Source organism: Lagopus muta, chromosome 19 (genome assembly GCF_023343835.1).
Source record: "Lagopus muta isolate bLagMut1 chromosome 19, bLagMut1 primary, whole genome shotgun sequence".
Taxonomy (NCBI): Eukaryota; Metazoa; Chordata; class Aves; order Galliformes; family Phasianidae; genus Lagopus; species Lagopus muta.
The window spans coordinates 8011877-8036452 of NC_064451.1; the positions used below are offsets into that span (position 1 = coordinate 8011877).

At 42.8% G+C, this 24576-nt stretch overlaps 1 protein-coding gene across 2 annotated transcripts; it reads left to right on the plus strand.

Moving 5' to 3' along the window:
• Window positions 1-1630: 1630 nt before the first annotated feature.
• QSOX2 (quiescin sulfhydryl oxidase 2) lies at window positions 1631-24372 on the plus strand. Of its 2 annotated transcripts, none has more exons than XM_048966220.1 (12): window positions 1631-1876; window positions 5550-5650; window positions 5937-5985; window positions 6898-7006; window positions 7208-7298; window positions 8774-8919; window positions 9814-9957; window positions 11883-12012; window positions 14189-14311; window positions 15311-15461; window positions 18285-18473; window positions 20509-24372. In XM_048966220.1, the coding sequence occupies exons 1-12, from the start codon at window positions 1645-1647 to the stop codon at window positions 21057-21059; spliced, it is 2016 nt and encodes a 671-aa protein (XP_048822177.1). In that variant the 5' UTR covers window positions 1631-1644; the 3' UTR covers window positions 21060-24372. The 2 variants fall into 2 exon arrangements, with proteins under 2 accessions (XP_048822177.1, XP_048822179.1); XM_048966222.1 differs by having other exon boundaries at window positions 6901-7006.
• Window positions 24373-24576: the final 204 nt, after the last annotated feature.

Below are 24576 nucleotides of genomic sequence, written 5' to 3' on the forward strand. Positions count from 1 at the left end.
TTGTGTGTTGGGAATGAAAGCTATTAAAAAATATCATCTATATATGTGAATGAATAGATGAAGAACTTGTTTAATTTCAGACAGCTCTGTGTTACACGGGAGAAAGATAACCGTTATGTTTGCAATTAGGTTTGTGAGTGAAGCCTGAGCCCTTGCAAGATAGCTATATACAGAAGGACATAGCCATAAAGTAACTACTGCTGATGAGAATAAAAAGTGTACACACAGAACATGTCAGACATATTTAATATCCCCTGCCATTATCTGTTCCAAGCCTTAGATTCTGGCACCCAGATATATTGACCTGTTCAGTCAGTGGCAAGACTTCAATATCAAGATGACTCTACTTCAAGGTCTAACATTTTGTTTGCCTTGGTTTTGATCAATATTAACCTCCCGGGTCAATAAATCTCGATACTAGCCTCAAGAGGAGTCATTATCTTTCATAGAAAATGATTATTTCTCAGTTAAACCCCACATTTAATTTTCCCGTAATCCATCTCTTTCATCTTTGCACTTTTAGCAGTTCTTCTGAACAAAATGTGCTCTGAAATACCTGAAGATTTTAAAATCCTAATTAGCACCTGCAAGAAGGTTTTCCTTTTATACCATTGGATTGCATTGCTGTAACCACCTCCTGTTACTGCTTGGAGACAAAAAGCTCCATTGGAGCGTGGTGCAAGGAAAGCAATGACTCAGGGCAGTGCACGTGGATGGAAGGATGTGACTGAACTTCAGATGGTGATGGCAAAAAACAGAGAAATGGGCAAAAATAGGGAAATGTGGCAGAGTCTGCTGGTTCTCATATGATTTGCTTGGTGTGTGGGATTCCTGCACAGAGAGCCACAGAATGGCCTGGGTTGAAAAGGACCTCAAAGGTCATCTTGTTTCAACCCAATTCTGAAAGCATCAAAATGAAAACTGCAAACAAAGCATGCTCTGTTCCTGAGTTTCAGAAGCATCATCTTTAAGCTTGCAGTCAAGTTGCCAAGGTTGAACAGATGAGAAATGGAATAGCTCTCAGATGAGGCTACCAATAGAAAGCATGAGCATTCTTAGTCTTCCACTACAACCCATCCATTCCCATTCTGAAGTGGAAACGTTCTGCTGCCCAATAACACCAGACACCCATTTGCATTTGCTGATATGGCCAACATCCACACACCCCCAAATCCACTTCTTCAATGCAAGTCTTTCTGAAGACTTAGACCACACTTTATTGGTCCTTGAGGGGTTACAGCAGTACAGTGCACATCGTCAGAACTGCAGATAAGTAAGAGCACAAGGACCTGAACCTATTAAAAATTACCATGATTGCCTACAAAGATATCACATCGCTGCAGCCAGCCTGCCGTAACGATCCTAGCCTAGATTTTAACCCCTGAAATTGCACCGGAGCGCCTGAAACGCGAGGATTTGGATCAATTTCTTTTCTTCTTCGGTCCTTGAGTGATCACAAGGAGCAGTTGCGAGCACCGCCAGCCACAACCCGCTTTCGGGCACTCTAAGCCTCCCCTCCCCCGGTGCCCGCAGGCAGGCGGGCTGAGAGCCGCGCTCTCCGCTAGGCCGCGTCCCCGCGCCCGGCCGTTGTTATGGCGCCGCCCCGCGCCGCGCCGCCCCGCCCCGAGCGGCCGGCGTCCCAACATGGCGGCGGGCGGCGGCGGGCCGCTGGTTTTGCTGGCGCTGCTGGCGGCGGGGGTGGCGGCGCGGCTGTACCGGGCCGGGGAGGATCCGCTGAGCGTGTTGGCGGCCGGCACGGTGCGGCGAGCGCTGCTCAACTCTTCGGCCGCCTGGGTGGTGCAGTTCTACAGCTCGTCCTGCGGACACTGCATCGCCTTCGCCCCCACCTGGCGAGCCCTGGCGGGGGACGTCAAAGGTGAGGGGGCCCGGCCCGGGGTCTGCCCGCGGACCGCCGTTGCGAGGCCAGGCTGCCGGGGTCTCCGCCGGTGTGGGCCGCGGGGCCTGGGCTGGGCTGCGGGGCCTCCGCACGTGGGGCGCTGCGGGGCCGTGGGCGCTGCCCGGACCGCGTCCTGCTTGAGAGCTGAGCTGTGAGCGGCTGTGGGGAGCAGCGATGAGCCTCCAGGTTGAATGACATGGGGGAGCCGAGCACTGAAATGCCGCCGTGTGTGTGATGGATGAGCTGTGCGGCCCTTCCGACCCGCAGCCTTCCTCGGTTGCCCAGGTGGCACTGCAGGCTGATGGTGGGTGCACCGAGATGCCTTCCGAGTGTCAGCTCTCTGAGATCTTCATCGTCTGGTTGCTTGAAAGGAATCATCCCGATCTGAGCAGAAAGCACGTGAATACTGCAGTGCTGGAGATGCCACGTGTGTTTGGTGTTGGATCGTGCAAAACCAACAGAGCAGGAGTGGGTTGGAAGGGAAAAAAGAATGGCCAGGTGATAATGCAAAGAGGGACACACATTTTTGTGCTTATCACACTGTTCTTTTAAGTGGGTCGTTGGCCTCTGTGCCTCAACAGAGGGATGCTCACACTGCTGCGTCTCAATCTGCTCGTGGGTTTATTGGCACGTGCTGCAGCGTTCTGTTCTGTTTGTAGAGCTGATGCAAGGAACCTGCAGGGCTTAGAGGTGTTTGTAGCTGTGGTGGGGAGCTGAACTGAGACAGAATCTTGGGAGAAATTGCTCTTAATGTGGATGTGTTAAAGGCTTTCAAACTTTACTGTGTTTTTTTACCCAAGAGATGATATCACAGCGGGGGCAGCAGTTCTGGTGCATGGATGTGGTTTCTATTTGAGGCAGTGAGGAGCTCTGGCTTCTCTGGCAGCCTTGGATGTGAGAAGCAATGATGATGAACACACAGCGTAGATCAGTGTTAGATGTGCTTTTAGATGTGGTTTTAGAGGCACAGAAATGGACCTGCCCAGAGTAAGGCCCTGGGTGTTTGTCATGTGCTGGACGGAGCAGAAACTCAAAGAGCAAGAAACAGAGCAGCGCTGGTTTCATAGCTTTTCAGGCACTTGTTATTTTCATGGCTTTTGTTGTTTGTATAAGCTGCAGCTCTTTTTTTTTTGTTTCTTTACATAAGCTTGCGTAACATTTTCACCTTGTAATTGGATTGCCTTGTGGCCAAAATAGTATTAGACCTTTTTTTAAAGACATGAAAGAGCCAGGAGGTGTGTGGGCATTGCAATGGAGATCATGAAGAGCTGAAAGTGAGCAGAGCTGTTCTCAAAATAAAATGTTGATGTTTTACTGCAGCGGTGTGATATCTTTGTAGGCAATCATGGTAACTTTTAATGGCTTCAGGTCCTTGTTCTCTTACTTATCTGCAGTTATGACGATGTACACTGCACTGCTGTAACCCCTCAAGGACCAATAAAGTGTGGTCAAAGTCTTCAGAAAGACTTGCATTGAAGAAGTGGATTTTGGGGTGTGTGGATGTTGGCCATATCAGCAAATGCAAGTGGGTGTCTGGTGTTATTGGGCAGCAGAACGTTTCCCCTTCAGACTGGGAATGGATGGGTTGTAGTGGAAGACTAAGAACGCTCATGCTTTCTATGGGTAGCTTCATCTGAGAGCTATTCCATTTCTCATCTGTTCAACCTTGGCAACTTGACTGCAAGCTTAAAGATGATGCTTCTGAAACTCAGGAACAGAGCATGCTTTGTTTGCAGTTTTCATTTTGATGCTTTCTCTCAGAATAGGCGTAGAGTTGTCACTGCTGCATCCCTAACCACACATTTAGCTGTATTACAGTTCACTTCTGGTAACTTAAAAGGTGGTTGAATGTACCCACCAGAATGTCTGTGGGCTGTAATTACATGTAGTGGTTTTCTGTGCAGAAGTGACAAACTCATAGAGATCCCACATACAACCCTTGAATTATATGCAGAAATAATCCACTTCTCTGCACAGTTGTCCCAAATGCAGCAACATTTTCCTTCCAGAAATTGTTTTGGGGAACTGCAGAAACGTTGCTGTTATGCTGGAAGCAGCCTAGATGTGCAATGATAGTGCTATTTAAAAGTGCTGTTTAAAAATCAGCAGTGTTTTCTTTGAAACAAATCTACACTGTGTTGCCAATATAGGCCGTGTGCTGCAGCAGTTTTCACGTCTCTTAGAAACAAGGAGCTCCTCACTAAGCAGAAGCAAATGCTGAGCAGCACACCCCCAGCTGGTGCTCTTTAACCCAAGTGTTTAGCCAGAGATGCATTTTCATTGTTACAAGTGAGCGATTTGCATTGGGTTCATAGTGCTCCTATTCATGGTGTGGAGGAGGATATGAAGGCAGGTGGAAAAAGGAGGAGTGGTGAAAGTTGGATGGGTTGGATACCCAGCAGCCAAACTTTTGCTGTTGTTTGTTTTGCATTTTGTTTGATAAAATGGACTGTTGTATCTTTTGTGTTGCTGTGAATGTGTGCCCATCTGCTCCAGGATGCTTGTAGTTACTGCTGTGCCTTTTGGGCTGTTGGCATGCTCTGAAATTCCCACTCAGCTGCCCCATCCTCCTTCAAAGACAAGGAAAGGTCAAGCTAAATTTCAGCAGCAGCCAGGCATCCAATCAGATCTTGAACTTGATGAAGCTTTTGGGCTCTTTGCTATAAAAGCAAATTTAATTTTAGTGCTTATTTTATATTTTATTGATCCTTGGGAGTTACGGTGTGTCTTCAAATTCTGCCCACAGCTGTTTTGATTCAGCTCAGCCGTAAAAAGTAACTGCATAAGGAGTCTCTTGGAGCAGTTCTTCCTTAAAGTGATTGCTGCAGCAGAGCTGGCAAAAGGAGAAGGAAAAAGCTATGAATGAATTGAAAGCTTTTATTGAAGTTATGTAGGTGCATTTATGGAAATACTTCAACTCTTGTGGTTACTCCTATGAAACATTTATAAAGGAAATTAGGAAATCTAGTGATGTGGGGACCCAACTCTGTAGCACTCCAGTTAAAACTCAGGTATTTTAGAAGCATATCCTGAGCGTGCCTGAGGAGCACTAAAAAGTAAAGACAGCTTTCAGTGGGCAAAATGTAAGCGTTGGGCTGAATGCAGATCTGGAGGCCTCTGAGGACGTTGTGAGCTCAGTAAGCAGTGAGCCTGTGTGAGAATTAGCTGTGATGCCTGGTGCAGCAAGTGTGGCATTTGGTGATTGTCAGCCACGTGGATGAGAAACTATTGGATTTGTTTTATTCATTTGAATGTGCTCCATGTGTTCAGTTTATGGGCTTAGCTGACTGCAGAACTGATTTGGAACCTTCTGTTGGGTTGGACCCTATTTCATCTTCTTGGACTTGATTAGAAAAAAATCTATAATTGTCACATTGTATGTTGAGATTGTTCTTATTTAGATGTCTTGGGAATAGTGCTGCAGCTTCAAACAACAGAAGCCCAACCAGCCAGGGAGCTTTTAGATGTTCAACGACCTTCATTCATCTTGAGGGTGGAAATGGCCTGTGAACAAGGGCCAACCTAAAGCTTGGTTTCTGTGCTACTGGAATCTGTCAGAGTTGTGGAGTTGATTTCCTTGGGAACCAGGCCAGTCTGCAGCTGGGATCCGAGGTCGCTTCTGCTGAAAATGGAAACATATTTTTGTTTTCAGACTGGGAGTCTGCAATTAGAATTGGTGTGCTGGATTGCGGGGAGGAAGAGAACTATGAGACGTGTAAGGAGTATGGGATCCACTTCTATCCAACTGTGAGGGTAAGTGCCGTGATGAATTTATTGCCTTAGGTAGATGATGGGTGTTGTATGATAACTAAAACATACAAATCAACCTATGTGCAGAGAGTATTTACTAGAAATTCTGATGCTCTAGCCAGGGCTTTGGAACTATAAGCTAGGAGTAAAAACTATTTTGTGAATGGAGAGATAGAAATGTTTTGTAATACAGCTGTAAAAACTAAAAACGACTGTGTGAAACCAGAGCTTTTGTCTTCAAAAGTGACTTTTTAAAATCAGTAATACTTTTCTTTTTCTTCCCCTGTAGTTCTTCAGAGCATTTACAAAGCAGTTTACGACTGGAGAAAATTACAAAGGTAGGAATATCCTGCTGTAAGTGTGAGTTGCCCTCATCTGGAGGGGGGTGGAAGTCCCAGAGGACAAAACCAGCCCACATCTCTGCAGCCTGAGATGCAGTTTGCTCAGTCGTGGCTCTGGTGCCTTTTGAACTGTCAGTCAGTTTCCAGGCATCCTGAATTTCATTGGGGAACCCCCACTCAGATGTTGACTAACTGAAAGCAGGCTTATCCCCTGTGTTTGACAGGATCACAGCTTGAGGTGGTTTGTGTGGGGACAAAAGTAATGTTGTCTTTTCTAATGGATTACCATTTAAAAGGCCAAAGGTCAGAAGAAGGACCACCTGCACCATTAACCCTTTGTGTAGAATTAGACTGTAGCTGTACCTGTTACTTGTGGTATTTGTGAGAGCTCCTGCATTTTGATTTATTCCTTTTAAAGCTGATAAAATGATCTCACAGGTCAGTTATTCCTTTATGTTACGTGGCTTTGTAAGGTCACCTGTCACATTTGGTATGAGTGCCACATGTCTGCAGTTTTTAATCTATCACGAATATCCTTATCGAAAAAAGCCTATTAGAATCTGCAACTGCTGTGGAAACAAACACACATTTGGAATGAAGTGTTGTTTTGAGAGAGAACCAGCAAGGCAGGCAGATAGATTTGTAAGTCTTGATATTTTATAAATTTTGGGATGGGTTGATAGTTCTTAAGTTGTCATTCCAACCTTAAATTGCAATCTTACAATTAAATCCTTGGTACCTGTTCGTCAGACAGAAAACAGTGCCTCTTTTTCCCAGTCTGAATGTGAAACAAAAAACGAAAATGCCACAGGAAAGTATGAGAATGTGTGAAAACCTGCACCTGAAGTGTTTGCCACAGCTGTGTGTCAGTTGTCTGAAGCACTGCATGTTTTTGTGCCTTGGACTCAGCAGGAGCAGATCGTGAGCTGCAAACAGTTCGCCAGGTGATGGTTGACTTCTTGCAGAACCATTCTCAGGAGTCAAGACCTCCTGCTTGCCCACCATTGGATCCAGTTTCGTAAGTGCCTTGTTTAAAATGTAGCTAATGTACATCTGCTGTGTTAATTAAACACAATATAGATAGTCTTACTAAAGATAAAGTAAGCTTTTTAGTGTTGTTGTTATCAATACTACTACGAGATAGTAAAAGGCAGTTCTGTTGATTTACAGTGAGCTTATTGCATTTTCCTGTGCTAAATGCTTTATCTTTTCATAAAAGGTCCAGTGAAGTTACTTCTCTCTTTGACAAGAAAACCCCTCATTACACTGCTGTTGTGGTTGAAAGTAATAACTCCTACATTGGCCGAGAGGTAATGCATGATTTGTGACATCGTGAGTATGAAAGGGTGTTATTATGAAACAGCTGAGCTTTATGTTAGTCAAGCAATAGAGCTTGTGATTCTAGGACTGGATTGAAGGATGGTCAAAGTCAGGTCGTGTTTTTTGAGATATCAGGTGGTTACATAAGGCTATTGTATTTAATTATGCAGAAAAACTTGCTTACAGCTGTATGCCATGTTATGTTAACTTCTTCTGTTCCCACTTGAGAGGAAGATTAATTTAGCTGTTTCACTGTTAGCACAGTTCTTTTGTTTCAAGAGCAGGAAAATCCCAACAAAAACATTGTCAGATGTTTTGTGACTGCTAGAGAAACATTCATAATATTAGTGGTTCTAATTTAAATGATAGCATGCAATTGTTTCCATTCTGAGCCACTGAGGAAGTGAAAGTCTTTGATCTTTCCTTCCCCCCCAATAAAATATTTGATTTGGCTTCATTTCACCACTTAACGAGCCTGCTGCTCGCCTAGAGCTGTTACTTTTCTCTTGCTGCCAAGATCTGGAATAAGTAAAGTAAATAAAGTGCACAATTATCTAGGTATAATCTGTGCAGAAACATCCTGTGTCTGTGAAATGTTTCTAATTAGATTTGATGCCAAGATGACTGAGTTGTACAAGAGGAGGAGGGTGTGCTGCCAAAAACAAGAATCACTTTGAGAAGCAGACTGCTTCCAGACATTTGGTTTCTGGAAGCTGCTGTTTTGGTCCTTGCAGGCAGTACCAAAAAGGAGGTGATGATTATCAAGTTCTCTAGCATTTTGTCTCTGATTTTAACACTGTTTCCCCTTTGCAGGGAAAGCAGATTGTCATCTGAGTAAGAAGAATAGAATCTGCTTTCAGAAGGCTAAATATTTGCTAATGTTGTAGAGAATTCTGTATTTATAAAGCAGCTTGATAAAATAGAAACAACATTACTTTCAGTTTTTCAGCGTTAGGCAGTATAGACAAACCTAATAGAAGTCACAACAGCTGAAGAAATGAAGTCCGTGCTTTTATTACTGATTAAAAGAGGGGTCTTTTAAATTACAAGTTCAAAAGTGAGGTGAAACATAGCAAAGATAATGTGCACCCAGAAAGGAAAAATGTAGTGGAAACTTACCTTGCACATGTAGCACAAAACATATCTGCTGTCGCCTATGGAATATTCCCTGCTCTATTTTGAGGTTTGAGGACATTTCCTCATTCATTCTCATGTTTTCTTCAGATGTTAGACTGGAAAAGAAAAATATCAGAATAGAACAAAGAAAGAATTGAAGGTAGGAGTAAATAACTTGCAGAGTAAATCTTCATCTGATGTTATTGGTGTCCACAGGATGCTCACAGATGCACTTTCTTGGTGAACAGTTTAAGGGTTGATGCACTTTGCTTACTTACCTGTCTTGTCCTGCAAGACTGGATATGCCACCAGCAATGTATTTAATTTGTGTTTCCTTTTTGTTACTCAGGTTATCTTGGATTTGATCCAGTATGAAAACATTGTTGTAAAGAGAGCAGTGAATTTTGATAAGTCTTTCCTGGAGAAACTTGGGATTACCTCAGTCCCTTCATGCTACCTGATGCATCCTAATGGGTCGCATGGGTTGGTTAACAGGTGAGCGCTTTCTGTCTCAAGGGAACATAGGGGGATTCACCCAAGCTACAGCAACTGTTTTTTATAGCTTCCTTTTATACAAAGTAAGATATTTTATAGTCATTTTTGCACATGTATGATGACATTGTGTCTTAGTGTGTATTCAGTGCACTGTGTTTGAAAATTGTCTGTCTTGAGCACTCTTCAGCTGTTATTAATTGTATTCAGTGGTCTCGTTATACAGTTTGCTCTTTATGAATGCTTATAATATGTAGAGATGGATTATGCCAGTAGAAAGAGTTACTATGAAAGAGTCCTGTGGCCTCATAACCTCATAACCCTTGGCTTGCTGCACTGCACTGACAAGATTATTTACTGTAAAACTTTCTTTGAAGCAGCCACTTCTGTAGTGCTTCTGTCTGGGAATAGGTGGCTGCTGGTTATTTGGAGTTGCATATGCTGATAGCTGTGTGCTGTTCCTAATGAAGCATTTAATATTGTTATATATATATTTTTATAAGAGACTTGATATTAGCTTGCTTGCCATTATTGCCTACTTACAGTCTCTGTGCCTGTTGCTGTGATGTATCTGAAAGGAAAACACTTTGGAATAAAAATGAGAAAAATTAGCAATGCATCCAAGGTCTGACAAGCTTGCTTCTAAGTCAGAATACTTCTCCATGTGGACACTGCCTGTGTAATCAAGCTGATATTTTGATGAACAATGATGTTTTTAATTCATGTGGAATTTCGACTACTAATTGCAGTTATTTTTGTTACTCTTCCTAAAATCATCACCATTTATCAAAATAGAAGCGGAGAACAAAGTGAGTGTGATATAAATATGCTGGTTTGCTTTGGATGTTTTATTAATCCAAGATAAAAATCATCTGAATTTTGTCCATTTGCACCCAGTCTGAAGCCCCTGCGGTCGGTCTTTTCCTCATATCTGAAGTCGCTGCCAGGTGTAAGAAAGAAACTTCTTGCACCACTTGAGCTGCCTGCTAAAGGAAACAAGGAGGAGAGCGCAGAGATGAAGCCGTGGAAGGAATTTGATAAGTAAGCAATTCTGATTTCCAGATCAATGCTTGATTATTAAAATTCACATGTGGTTTCTTTTTGCCACATAGGAGGCTGCCCTGTCATTGTAAAGTTCTGGTGCAGATGAAAATGGTATTTCTGTCTATCCCATCTGATGTAGCTCGATTTGAATAGGTTGATCAGACTTTCTGATCTTTGTTCTTCTGCAGAATAAAGTTTAAGGCATTTATGCTTATTGCTGGAGAAATTACAGCACCAAAGCTGGAAGCAGTGCTTCAGCTGTTGCTTCAGCTTGATCTGTTTCTCAGTATGTTGAGATGGCACTGAATTAGTTCATTTCCAGCACCAAGGTTACAGCTTCTGCCAAATGCAGGTAACATTTCTGTGTTTGTGAGCAGTGTTTCAATCAATTCCCTGAAAAAATAAGCAGTAAAGCAACGAGCTGTAGCACATTTCTGTAGAAAATGATTATTCTTTGTGTGTATTGGAAAGTAAGCAGTGCCCACTAAAAATGCTCAAACATGCAAATGCAGTTGAAAATGCTAAAGTCTCTGTGAAAGATGTTTGCCAAACCAAATCTGATGAGGTTTATCTTTACCCTCTTTTCCCCATTCTCTGTTTGAGAGAAGGATACAAAGGCTTTGCAGAGAGATAATCCCTCAGCATCTTTAGATGGAAAAGATACAGGACTGAGTGCTTTCATTTTGTACTTATTTTCCTTTTTTGGAGACTATTAGTGTCATCTTCTTTCAATGACTATTGTAAAATACTGTACATAAAGCATTGTATTATTAAAACAGCTTAGTTAAATGTAGCTGCTTCCCAGCAAGCCAAAATCTTGTTGATATGAATCTCCAGTCCAAGTATCTTCCAAATGGGCTTTTTCTGGGAGACCCTTATGCACACGTATGGATCTGTGTTCAAGAAACTTGAAGCCAGCAGAGTTTTTCTTTTTTTTCCTCTCAATTTAAGTGAGTACATTATTAACTGAGGAGATATGTCAAAGTAAGTTTGTAGTTTGAGTTGTTAAAAATGTAGATTATCTTGCATTTTAATATATGTTAATTCATGCATGTGATTTTAGAGGTGGAGGCAGCTGAATGATTGGTTTTGTTTGGTTTGGAAGCCATGATCTTGTTGAGCTCTTACAAAAAATACTGTGTGAACTTCTGTTTGTTCAGTTACATTGCTCTGCATGGTGCAGTGTGAAGGTTGGACTCTGAGAACATGGAAAGATAGGATGTTTTACCTGATGGATTCTATCTGAAGTAGCTCTTGTTGTAAAGACATTTAGTTGTGAGAATGTTAAAATATTTAATTTGCTTTAGTTGTTTTACTTGTACCTGTCATAAGGTGTGTAACTGAGAGCAGCTGTGAATAAAATTGTTTGCACAGGACTCTGTATCCAAGGAGCCTGCAGCAATACTGCTGCATCTGGCAGAGGATTGCTAGGTTCAGTCCTTTCCAGTAATGATTTTTGCCAGTCTTGCTTGCACTTCTGCCCTGTGCATCATCTGTGTATGTTAAGCAGGAGTCTCCCTTTTCTGGTAGGATGTAATTTTACTGTTTGTGTCAGATTCTGGAGAGAAGCTGTAATTTCTACTTCCTTGCTGACAGTGGTTTGTGACTTCATTGCGAGGTGCAGCTGGCTGGGAAACAAAAAGCTGAAGTGTGGTCTTGCTTCACATGTCTGAGCTCAGAGCTGAGTGATACAGAACTTGTTCAGGAGGTGCAGTGGGTCTCAATGAACTTTACACCATTCCCAGCACCTGAAGCAACTGCTGTATTCCCTGTGCCTGCTGCAGGCTATGCTGCAATCACTGTGGAGTGGCAAATGTAGAGGCTTTAATGGCACCTACTATATATCAATTTTACCTTCGTGACTGATGAGGAAATGAGTGAAAGAGCCCTGTCACGATGTTATTTATGTGTGTGTGTTTCAGATCGAAGTTGTACATGGCTGACCTTGAATCTGGATTGCATTACCTGTTCCGGGTGGAGCTTGCTACACACAGGATGCTTGAGGGAGCTGAGCTGAAGACCTTCAAGGATTTTGTTACCATTTCTGCCAAGGTGTGTGCTTCCACTCCTTGATTATTTTAGGGGGAAAAAAAATGACTGTAACATAAAATTTATTGTGGTGTGAGCTTCTCAAAATGCCTTTCAGAATGTATTTAAGTGTGTGCTTTCCCAATAGCTTAAAAATAGTTTTGTGAATTTCTTTAAATGTTGTTTTTGAGTTACTTTGTGCCGTTCTGATATCCTTAAAGAGCTGAAAGGCATTTTAATTTCATCTTAGACAAATCAAATTTGAATAAAGGCTAAGCAGCCTGCAGCATATTGAATGAATGCTCTTAATACAGTCCATTTATCAGATCTTTGGGGTAAATAGCTATTTTAACTCAGTAAGTAAAAGTATTCTTTTCACTGTTTAATTTTGGATGCATGCTTGACAAGTAGTGTTCTATTTAGAAATTTCTAACTTCAGTCTGAATCTTGACTCTCGAGGTTGAGTATTCCAGAAATGGAGATGCAGGCACATCACCTGTAATACCAGCAACACGTGCCATCTAACTTGGAAAGAAAATGAAATTGCACCTTGTCACATCAGCCTTCTGAAAAGGGCAGACTCTAGATGTACTTACTGACTGCTAACACTTGGCTTTATTTAAAATACCTTAACCAGTTCCTGTTTAAGGGAATAACAGGGGCTGTATGATCTGTTCCCAGCTATCTGGGTGTATCAGTCGGTTTCTTGCCCCCCTGCAGCCATCAGAGGTCAGAAATCTCTAGCTGGCCTCATTTCTTTAAGAAAGTGTGGTGGTAATCTTTCCATCATATTATCCCTAAAACATCCTCTGTTCTTCCTGATGGCTCCTGGCCAGCTTATGTCATTTGCTTCCCTGGCTATTAGTGCGTAAGTGGGGAATGCTGTTGCACGCTCATCTCCAGATTGCCATTGTGCATGGGGACTCCTGTCCTCCATTTGCATTCTTTTGTTTTGAACAGCTTTTCCCTTGGTTCTCACAATTCCCACTTACTGACATGTGCACTGCTTGCATTTGAGGCAGTCAGAATGCTGAGTTTGCAGTGCTGGTACTGTCATTACATGCATCGTTCTGCAGGCTCACGCACTGGATTTCAAAGTTAAACCCTGTCTCTTGCTTTCCTTTTTAACAGAGTTCCCAGCATTCAATCCATAACAACAGCTTTGTGAATCAGGACTTCCAACACTTGTTTTCCTATCTTCCTGTTTAACAGCATTTAAAATGATGCTACATTCTAAACCCAGAGGTCTGATCTCTGCCCCCTACTAGGGAAATCTTCGTTATTGTAGAATTAGATTTTACTTTTTTCTTCCATGAAATGTATCTATCAGAGACACTGTGCTACTATTATTTTTTTTAGATAGTAAAGTATGATATTTTGGGATTCCTACAGGATTATAGATGCTGGCTGTAGTACAGAAGTAAGCTGTTTTAATTGTATAGTTGGACAGTGGCTGCGAAGGGACTTGTATTGCAGAGCATCTCCTGACACCTATTAAATACATGGGATGTGTTTAAGACAGCAGGTGCAGGGGCTTTGTTTCTCCTTCCTCTGGAAGGGTGCTTAGAAAATGTTGTGTACTCAATTCCATAGTAAATACAACAATCAGTCAAGCATTTCTAGTGTATAATAATGATATGACCCCTGACTTACAGCTCCTTGTGCTTGTCTGACAGAGCTCGACTGCTTTAACTTGCAAGTTACTGTAATCACCATTTGCAAACCACTTTGGGAATCACACGTATGAAAAGGAAAGTTATTTTTCTAGGTAACTGCCATCATCAACCAGAATAAAAATACTGTAAGAACCATTGCTGTGGTTTATATTCAAAGAGTGAGAAAGGATTTCAGCCTTTCTTTGGTCTTATGCTCCTCCAGCTGTGTGCTTAGCTGAATTACCTTCACAGAAAATTCTGTGTCATCTGCCCAAGGTTGTTCTGCTTGAGATTGAGCATCTTCATGCTGGTTAACATTTTACAAATGCAGTGTGTTAAATTTTGTGAGTTACTGTGAGATAACTGATAAACTGCTTTACTGATAAACAGAACAAGCACACAACAAAAGAAAATCTTGTCTATTAAACTGAGCTAATGCATTTCAGAGATGAGAAAACACATTTAGGTAAACATCAAACTGTCATGCTGCTGCTGGAAGTTGTGCTTTAAAACATTATATTCTTTTTTCTTTTTAATATCCTCAGCTTTTTCCTGGCCGTCAGCCTGTGGTGAAGTTGTTAGAGACCCTGCAGGAGTGGCTGGTGAGCCTTCCATTAGACAAAATCCCTTATGATGCTATTCTGGATCTGGTCAACAACAAAATGCGGGTAAGCTGTTACCAGTTTCCAGTGTAAAATACAGCATTAGTAAAGGATAAGATTCTGTATAAATCTAAGGCATCACTGACTGATGGTCCCTCAGCCGTAATGGAGTTATAAGAAGGTTAAAATGAAAATAAAGTGAAATCATTGCCAGAGAAAAAAAATCCACATGAAGAAATTGGAATGAGAGAATTGCAGCAGGCAATCCTGGCGTGGTTTTATCAGCAAGCATTGCTGCCTTCCTTAATGTCAGCTTCAAACCATGGGAGAGCAGAGATGTTAGAATTGGCTTTATTTGCTATGCCTGCTATCAGCAGAATTCTCTTAAGTTCAGAGTGTAAAAGGTGGGAAATTTGCCCGTTGAAGGGTAAATTATTCTTCGTTATTCCTACTTAATTTCCTGACTTTGGTCGTTGCCAGGAATCCCATCTCGGTTTGGTAATGAAAAGCACTGTGATGGAGCTGTCTTTGCACAGAAGTTAATGTGAGTCTTTCTCCCCATGAAGTGGGATTGCTGTCTGGGATTTGGAAAGCAGACATGTGTGTTTTAGGAATCAGAGATGAATCATTGGAAAGAAATCCCATGCAAGATTTTCATTTGCAGTAGTAGTTTTAAGAAGAAATAAACATTAATTTCACATCTGATCCTCTTAAGGTGTTACTGCTGTAAATTCCATGGATGTTGCTGAGTGATGCACAGTTTTTATTGTGCCCACGGAAGCTGTAACACAGCTTACAGCAGTGTGTGTGTCTTGTTTTCATACTGTGCTGAAAAAAAAGTCTCTGGAAGTTAAGCTGCTTAAGGTATCCTGGCAGACTAATCAGGCATCCCTGATGTGCATCTTGGCAGGTTTAACATCACTGGCTGTTACTGCATGTCATGTAATGTATTTGCAAGACGGGTGAGTTTAGCAATGGGCTTTGGAGAGAAATAGCATGTCTACAAATGTTGAAGCTAATCTCAGTCCCAGGGCTGCATGTATCTGAAACATGTATTCTTTTCAGATTTCTGGGATATTTCTCACTAAGAGAACGGAGTGGGTTGGCTGTCAGGGCAGCAGGCCGGAGCTCAGAGGCTATACTTGCTCCCTTTGGAAGCTGTTTCATACCCTAACTGTGCAAGCTGCGCTGCGACCGACAGCTTTGATAAATACGGGTAAGTAGCAGTTATGTGAGGGTCTGCAAGGCAAAAACACACAGCTGATCTGCTAGGCAACAAAATAGGTAATGGATTCAAGCTATCTTTTTCCTGTAAATTCTTGGCCAATGCATTCATGGGCAGTGTCTTTCCAGGCTCAGTTTGCAGGCTGTTGCCAGCAGGGGTCAGAGCGTAGCTTCCCTGCGGTGGGAAGGCTTTAAAAGAAAGTGTGTCAGTTTGTCCTTGCTTAGAACCGTGGTAAATGGAGGAGGAAAGTACGTGACCCTGGGGAAGTGAGCAGTAAGACAGGAAGGAGGGGGAGAATTTCAAAGGAAGAAATTCTGAACCACCTGAAAAAGGAGGGAGCCTGTTGAGGCTGTGAGGTCGCGCTGTTTATTTGAGAAGAATGAGATGAAACCACGGGGTTTGGCAGCAATAAAAGCTGGACAGCCATTAGCCCTTCTGTAATTAAATTTCAGCAATACAGAATTTCAAGACAGATCTGTTTTCAGCTGAGTCCCCATGAATTGTTGCAGTGCGAGGCATTCACTCCTTTGCAAACGCTTGGTAAAATCCCTTGTTTTTAGACTTGCAGTGTCTTTGAAAGAGTGTTAGTGTTCTGATGTTGGTTCCTATTTAAGAAGCGTTCTGCATAGGTAGATGCTGTCTCAGCACAATGGAAAGAATTGATGCTGAAATATTGCTCTTCATCTGATTTTGTTCTTGTCAGGGCAGTGCATTGTTTCCTTATTGTTCCATTTAGTTTTTGTTTTTTAATTTCAGGCTTTTAATGTCTTCTGCAAAGAATTCTAGATAGAGTGCTACCAGGCCATGGTAACAGTAGTTTGCAGTTTTCCAGTTGTCAATTATACATTAAATACAAATATAGTTCAAATCCTGGATACATTTATCTGTCCAGCATAGTTTGCAGTCACAGTGAAAAACTCAATTCTTAATGTTGAATGCCCTGCAAATAGGCATACTTTGAGTAGCTAATCTCATCATGCTGTAGGGCTTTTTCCTCTCATTTTGCCTTGTTTTGTTTGTTATTTGTGGGACAATAGGCTGAATCTCTTTGTTGTGCTGCATGCTGTAGTAGCTGTGCAGCAGCATCGTGCAGGAGTTGAATGGCCTTTTTTTCTTTGCCCCTTTTCTGGGGCAAAGTGCTGGAACTGAATCGAATTGAAAAGCGTTCTGAATATCTAGGTGTACAACATCACAGCTGGCATTGCTCCCATCTTCCAAGCTGTCAGTCTGAAGTTAAAAATACACTGCAGAACCTGAGAACTCTTCGGCACACTTCACCCCTCGATTTAAATCGGGGCAGATATGTGATGATCACTTCTTATGGCAAAAGAATTGGGTCAGTCTGAGACTGTCGGATTATGTCTTGGGAGGTTTTCCTCTCCTTATTGCTTGTTTAAATCCCATCTACTAAAAAGCATGATGTACTCCCTAATCCTTCCCACCACAGGTAGGGTTTTATGGTTCTTGTCCACTTTAAAGATTAGGGTTACCCTGAATTGCTGTAGTTTGGGAGGAAAGAGAAAAGGAGGATTACACGATGATACATGGCAGATGTTAATAGAAGATTCATCGCTGGGCTGATAAAAGAAAAACAAACAAAATGAGCCATTTTGCAATTGTTTGTTTCCTTTTTAAACCAGCCGGATTTTTCTTGATAGTTTCCACTCCTTGCAGAGTCTGGCAGCAGCCAGCATAAACTTACCATGATTTTCTTGATTGAATGTTTTTATTGCTTTAAATTTGACGTGTTTTAATGTTGAGCTGTGTCATTTGAAGCTGCAATGAGATGAACATCGGGAACCCCAAAGGAGCTGAATTGTTCACTTCAGAAGGCAGATAAAAATCACTGCAGAAATCTCATCCTGGGCATCCTTCGTTTGTATGGAGGAGTTCTCAATGAATGGGATCTGTTGGTGTGGATAAGACTTGCTTGTGGATTTTTAACTCCATATCTGAATCTTTTAATCCGTTGCTAAATTTGAAAGCCCTCTTTAGAAAATGAATTTTGAAGGAGACTTCAGGAATGTAACATTACACAGGAGAACAGCTACAGTTAAATTTGTTCTGCATGAAGAGATTGTTTGCTAGTAATTTCTTACTGATTTTATTCCTAAATTTGTAGTCAGTTCATGTGATGAAACTCTTTTGTCTGAAATTCATTTCAACTTTCCAAAACGCTTTTTAGCCTTTCTTGTAAGATGGTAATTTAATCTGCTGTAATCTCCTCGCTTTTATTTATACGTGCCTATTCAATCACAGATATGGAACGTCTGAGCAGAGATTGTTTGCTTCTCATTGGCTTTAATAACATCTCTGCTCTGAGTGAAGGTGTGCTGTGGAGTCTCCATGCGTCTCTTCCACAGGCAGCAGACAAATACTCTGGCAGTTTTGAATAGGTTTTGCTAAGGATTCTTTTTCTGAGCATGTACATAGAGCACATGTGCTCCCAGCCTCTGTTTTTCACTGCCAGAACGGGACAGAAGCTCTGGAAGCCTTTACCACGTAATCTGCAAGCCCTGTGCTGTGGGTTCCTCCCAGGTGTTTGGCTGCAGCAGTTGCTCAGGCACTGCAGTGAGGCACTGCATCGTGAGCTGTTGAATTTGGCAAGCATTTGGTTTTGGTGCTGATGACTACACATGTGCTAGTCAATGGGAAAGGGGGCAGGTTCTGTGCCTCTGGAGGTGTTCTTATCCGTGGGATGAGAAGAGAACAAGGTTTCCCTTCTTTGGTTCACTGTCAGGTGTGTTATACAGAGCACACACTGAAGCTGTGTTTGTCCCAATGGTGCTGAATGCATCTCACCTGCCTTTCTAGGTCTCGAAGACAATCCCAGAGTAGTGCTTGAGGTCATGCAGAGATACGTCCATCACTTCTTTGGATGCAAGGCCTGTGCTCAGCACTTTGAGGAGATGGCGAAGGAATCCATGGGCTCGGTGCAAACCTGGGACAGGGCTGTTCTCTGGCTCTGGGAGAAACACAATGTAGTCAATAGCAGACTTGCAGGTAAGAAGGAAAACGCACACAGGGTAGCTGTGCTGAAAGGCTCTGGCATTTTATACAGTGTAGTTTGTCTTGGAACAAACAGGCGTGCAGGCAGTGCTTTGTGACATGGGTTCAAACCAACAGCAGCTGTTGTCTCAGCTTAATGTCCCCTATGAAATACTGGCTTAAGACCAGCTCCGTAATTCTGTTGGTGTGCAAGGTTAACAGCCTTAAGGGTGTTTGTATGCAGAGCAAGACTTACAGCATCTCAGTCAGCTTTAACTCTAAAGACCAGCCTGGTAACTTTTTCTTGACTGAGGAATATCCACGCTTGTTACACACTCCAGTAGAACAGTTTATCTCTTATGACATGCAGTGAAAAAGCTTCTCAGAGGTAATGCTCCTTCTGAGATGTCACCTGTTGCTTGATGAGATGCTTTTCCAAAAGGAGCAATGCAGTCCAGCTACTTAGTGGATAAAAGTAATTAATTTTCTTTCCGTTACAATCGAAGCAGATGTTAAAACTCATCTTCATTTTGTTCTGGAAAGAAAGATGCTTTAGTGGAGAGGGTGATAATTGAAGAGGAGGCTTTCTCAGGATAAAAGAGCCTGAACTACTATCAGATCAACAACCAAATAATACAAAATTGCCATATGAGGAATATCTGTTTTCCCCCGCTGCCTCGATTGCTGTGTTTTCAGTTGGACTAAAAATACAGCTAAAATACTGGGTTGTATTTAATCTGTTCTGTTATGGGGATATCAAATAGCTAAAGCACTAAAGAAAATTGGTTTCTCTTTGCACTTAATCCTCGCCTCCTGTTATGGATCTGTGTAATGTAGCATTAGTTACAATTTAAATATGCTGCACTGTGTTTATGTCATGGTTAGGCTGAATTCCCAAGATTTATGAAGAATTAAATACTGTTGTGAGTAGAAGCAGTTGGTCTCCTTTCTGCAAGAAGAAAGAAGCCTATGAGGAGGTATTGCAAAAACTCATCCCTGAATGTTTGCTACTGTTGCCAAACAGAACACAGGGAGTCACATCCTGCTGGTGTGGAGTTCCTACAGTGGAGCAATGTGCTGCTTTAGAGCATTCAGTCACTGGAAAACCCACGTGGATATTGATTGAAATGATGCAGCAGCTGGCTGAAACACTGTTAGTCAGAAGTGTAACTGGAACGAAGAACAGTGTCAAATAATGCATTTTAAGCTTGCTAAAATTTCTCTTTGGAACAGCAACTTCTTGTAATCCCTAAAAGCTGCAGCTGTATTTGTGGCAACATAGATAGCTTTCATGAGAAACAATGTCTGAGTGGTCAATGAAAGCACCTTGGCACAGACCTCAGGTGTGGGTTATAAGGTTGCTGTCTGTAGCTCTGCCCTACTCAATTCCTGATACAAAATGTGTGCATTCTTTTTGGCGGGGGAACACGAGGTGCAGTAAGTTTTCTGTTGGTAATCTTAACGTGAGTTGTCTTTCTTCTGCTTTCTCTGGTGAAACAAAGTGATTACAGAGTGATTTTTTTTATTGTAAGACATCTGAAAGGCAGACCTGTGCTCTCCCATTTGAATAGCAGAGACAAATATTTGTAACAGCTTACTGCAGACCAGGCTGGAAGATTAAAGAGCATCCAGTGCAAAAGAGCATTTGTTTCAAAGCATGACTGCAGTTAACCCTGAAAGGCCCAGCTGGTGATGTTCTCATGCCTTCCAGCACCACAGCACTTGTGGATCCTGTTGTATTGGAATTTGAGTGCTGCATCTTTTAGTGAGGGAAGAGGAAAATAACTGACAGTGTTTGTACCTTAGAGGAGGAAGCAGTGCTTTGGGACAGAGCAAGCACCCGTCAGGGAAGTCACAGATGGCTTAATTTGTGATTGCCTTCGGTTTAATACAAACATCACTGTGCTGTGGTGGGTTTTTTGGTGTTTGTTTGTTTTCCAGCCTCCCTATTTATAAGTGAAATACACACTGCAGTTTCTGCTGAGGTGTCTGACAGTTCAGCTGCCTCCCTCATTCATTTCTGATGTTTTTTTGTCCTTCTCTCAAACAGGTGATCTGACAGAAGACCCAAAATTTCCCAAAGTTCAGTGGCCAACTCCAGACCTCTGTCCTGCGTGTCACGAGGAAGTTAAAGGGTTACACAGCTGGAACGAGGCCCAAGTTCTGCAGTTCATGAAGCATCACTACGACAGTGGAAATATTCTTAATAAATACGCTGAGAGCCAGGCTGACCCCAGTGATACTGAACTAAAAGATGCAAGGGAGGAGAAAGACAAAAGCCTGCAGGAGAAACCAGGTGGAAATAGAGAAAACGTGGTCGTGAACCAAGAACTCATGAGAGATTCAGAGTCTAAGCTGTTCAATAAGCTCACAGGGAGCCACGGACCTGCCAGAGACAGCAGTAAGGGTGCATTTGAGGCCGTTCACCATCAGGAGAGCAGGCAGTCTGTCATTTTCTTAGGGATTGGATTTTCCAACATAGACATGAGTCTGTGTGTCGTCCTGTATGTGGCATCATCCTTATTTCTGATGATCATGTACTTTTTTTTCCGAATGAGATCCAAAAGGTGGAAGGTGAAGTACTATCGCCCATCTGTGTAACAGCTCACGGTGGAGCCAGGTTGTTTCTGTTGGACGTGGCTGTTCAGTACCAGATAGGACTTTAATATTAATGATCAGGGATTTTATATGCAGTATTCCTTGTTTTAAAGCCCTTTCTCCCCAAGTCATTTCACAAGTGTTCTAGCTTAATGTAAGGCGCCTGCTGTAAGAACCCCAGCCTTTCTCTCTGAGGCACACGGTGCTGTCACAAAATACCCAGTGAGGGAAGTGTTGCGTTTTTCAGTGAGGATTTTTCCCTGGCTTACACCATTTACTCACTTGCAGAGTAAGCATGACTTTATGCAATCAGCATTGGTACCAGTGTAGGTTATGAGGTCTGCTTTAAATCGATTCTAAGCCTCTGTGACTTTCTCAAGTATTGCTCACACTGCATACATAGAGTAGAAAGCATCTTCAAGCACTTCTTCCATTCCCTCGTGTTGCAGCCAAGGATGTGTGTGCCTCTGCAAGGACAGGAGGCCTGGGCTGGTGTGCATCTCTGCAAGCAGCCTGATTGTGTTTGCTGAGGCCATCATCTGTTTAATGGAGTTCAGGTGTAAGCAACAACCGACTCAGACGCGACGCTTTGTGTGCACTGCTGTTGGCTGTATTAACAGAGCGTTGGATGGCTCGTTTGTGAGCTGGAGGAGCAGCTCAGTACTGAATGTGGTCTTAGCCAAGTGCCAATTCTGGTGGACTGCAGGGAAGAGAAACACCATTTGTAGTGAAGGAAACTGAGGCTGTTTGCATCAGTGTGCCAGAGCAGATGCTCAGGTGTAGAAATACTACATTCCTTAAATGCTGAATGTCTCCATTGTGTCGCAGTCATTGCTCTTCTGGAAGTCAGCAGAAATGCTTCGTTTGGGATGGGAATGTCCAGTGATGGGAATGTCACCTGCTGGTGTGAGCTCTGTGCAGGCTCAGAAGCAGCCAGCTTGTGTTGGTGGTGTGCTGAGAGCTCTGCTGTGGGGTCAGGGAGGGTTTTAACTGTAGGTGGGTCCAAGAGCTCTTCCATTGCATGTGGCAGCAGTGGGGAGAACGGCCAATGGCTCTGCAGATCTGAGAGGGATCCTGGCTGGCAGCTATTAGAAGGAGGCATGAAAACAGTTATAAAATTACCATTCAGAATAGGAGTTCCTTTCTGATCTGTGAGGATAATTCATGTTCTGGGTAGTGAAGTTTATAATCCTATCCAATGTAATTGAGCGTGTTCTAGTTATCCATTACCTAATCTTTAGTTAATCCTAATAGGTTTTGGCCTCAATGTTTTCTCGTGGCAGTGAGTTCTACAGATTAATTATGTTATATAAAAAGGGTTTTCCTTTCAATTCTGCATTTCCAACTTGTAATTTAATTGAATGTTCAGTAGCTCTTCTGTTACACGAGAGGTGAGCAGTCCCTGGCCGATTCATTCTGTTATTTGTACTGCATCTGCCAGCCTCTTCCCATTGCACATCCCAGCATCGAAAGCTTCAAGCTCAGCACGAAAACTCAGCAAAGATGTTTTTTCATCACTAAATGGGTTTCTTTACAAAATGGATTTTTTTTCAGACAGCTTTTTCTGCAGCTTCAAACTCCAGTAATGGAATTGAGGCGGATGAACGGTTCCTTTAAGTGTCAAAACAACCTACAGATAAGGTAACAACCCCGTGTCATTGTTGTAAACACGTCAGGAAAAGCTCTCCATTCACATGGTGCTGTTGCTCTGTGCACGTAAGGCTTGTTTTACCTGCAGCCCTGCACAGCCATCTGTGTGCTGTGAGCTCTGTGCCTGCAGCTGAGCACCTTCCCTGGCCGTGCTCTGTGTTGGAGAGCTCTGGTGCAAGGAGCCCTTGGGGGTTTCTTTTCTTTAGGAATTTGTAGGAGTCCCTATGATTATAGTGCCTGGGTTTGAACATGAAAACAACTTGTAAGCAGGTAGAAGGGTGGCTGACCTGTGGTGGCTGATCTGTGCCACTGTGCATCCCGTGAGAGCTCCCAGGAGGAGCTGAGCTGATGGGAAAGCCCAGACCTGTGAAGTTTAAGCTTGAAAACTGGTTCACTTCTGACTGACGGATCTGGGGAGATCCTGGTATCAGCCAATCAAAACTGTTTTGCTTCTCAGAACAAACCAACCAAAACACTGAACTACATCCAGAGGAACAGCAAAAGGCAGCGCAGGGCTCTGGGAGATGTGGCAGTTCCCTGGGACTGCTGGGCTTCCTGCTGCCAGCGGTGTTTTGAAGCAGAAGAACAGTCATCACTGCTTTAAGCTTCCTTTATGCTTTACAGACCCCAGTTGGTTTGACTCTTCATTGTATTTTCATCTCCAAAAGAAAACAAAAGGCTTTGAAGGTTTGTAGAGGCGATTCTGCCATCAGAACAGCAGCAAATGTGCTGCTGGAATAAGGTTGCTTTGGTACATACCAATAACTTCCATGACAAAATGGCCAGACACGTGGAACTGCAGTGGTGTTCTTTGTTTCTTAGCATAGCAGCACGACACGAAGGTGTGGGTTTGTCTGTGCTCCCGTGGTGTTAGCAGCAAGCTGGCGCAGGTTCTCACTTGAACTGCTTTTACTGCCCTCATCTGGAAAGGTTTTCTTGACTTTGGACTCAGTTGTGCCAACCTTGGTTTACTTATTTGGTATCTTTGTCATGACGGATGTCATCCTCTCGTGCCCTTTGGTTGTATGCATGTTGTACATCTGCTGGGAGATGCATGATGTTGCTGCTGTGCTGGCAGGTATCACACAGCATCTCCTTGCAGTGCTTTGCAGCACCATCCCCTTCCTCCTGGGACTTCTGTTTCTGTGCCATGCACCAACTTTCTGCAATGCCATTTCCATCTGTGGCTCCCACCATCCTTGGAGCAGCCGTTTCCCGTCAGGATTTCTGGGCCTTTGTAATTCGTGGAGCCTTCTTTGCTCTTCAGATGTTTGTGAAGAGGAAATACTGGACCTGCGTAGAGAGAGAAGGAAAAGGTTGAGTGCTGAAGAGCCCCGCTGGCATCCTTTGTGATGCCTCTGGTTTGTGATTCCCAGCACTGCTATCCGTCCTGCTGCTGCTCAGAGCTGACTGCGACCTATGAGTGGAACCAAAGCTTTGGGGTGTGTTTTCTCCATCTGTGCACTGCGTATCAGATGTTGGGGACATTGGATGTAACAGCTCCGTTATTTAAATGTTTTATTTATTTAGATTCAGTAATTGATGTTTTCGTGTCTGTTCTGTCAGGGGTGTTTTTAAACTCCAGGAAGGAAAAGTGAATATTTTGTACTGAACTGTAAGCTGATGTGCTTGTTAAAAATACAAACGTTTGGGCAAAGTGGTGCAGCTGGAGTTTTTAATCTGTGTTTTTGGGATCTTTTTAGTTGAATTCCAGTGCAGGCACAGCTTGTATGCACATCCATTTCAAATCATACCCGTTGTTTTCTGTAGGTAATGAATTTGGAAAGTCTTACTCCATTTTTTTTCACTGTTACAGCCCAAATACCGTGAGGAGAAATGCAGACGTTCACCTCTGGGGCTGGGTAGGGAT

Excerpts from the sequence above, each read along its gene's own strand:
- QSOX2 (XM_048966220.1), top strand. The coding sequence starts at position 1,645 with ATGGCGGCGGGCGGCGGCGGGCCGCTGGTTTTGCTGGCGCTGCTGGCG. Across the intron at positions 1,877-5,549 it reads CCTGGCGGGGGACGTCAAAG|ACTGGGAGTCTGCAATTAGA; the intron begins GTGAGGGGGCCC and ends TTTTGTTTTCAG. Across the intron at positions 7,007-7,207 it reads CCACCATTGGATCCAGTTTC|GTCCAGTGAAGTTACTTCTC; the intron begins GTAAGTGCCTTG and ends TTTTCATAAAAG.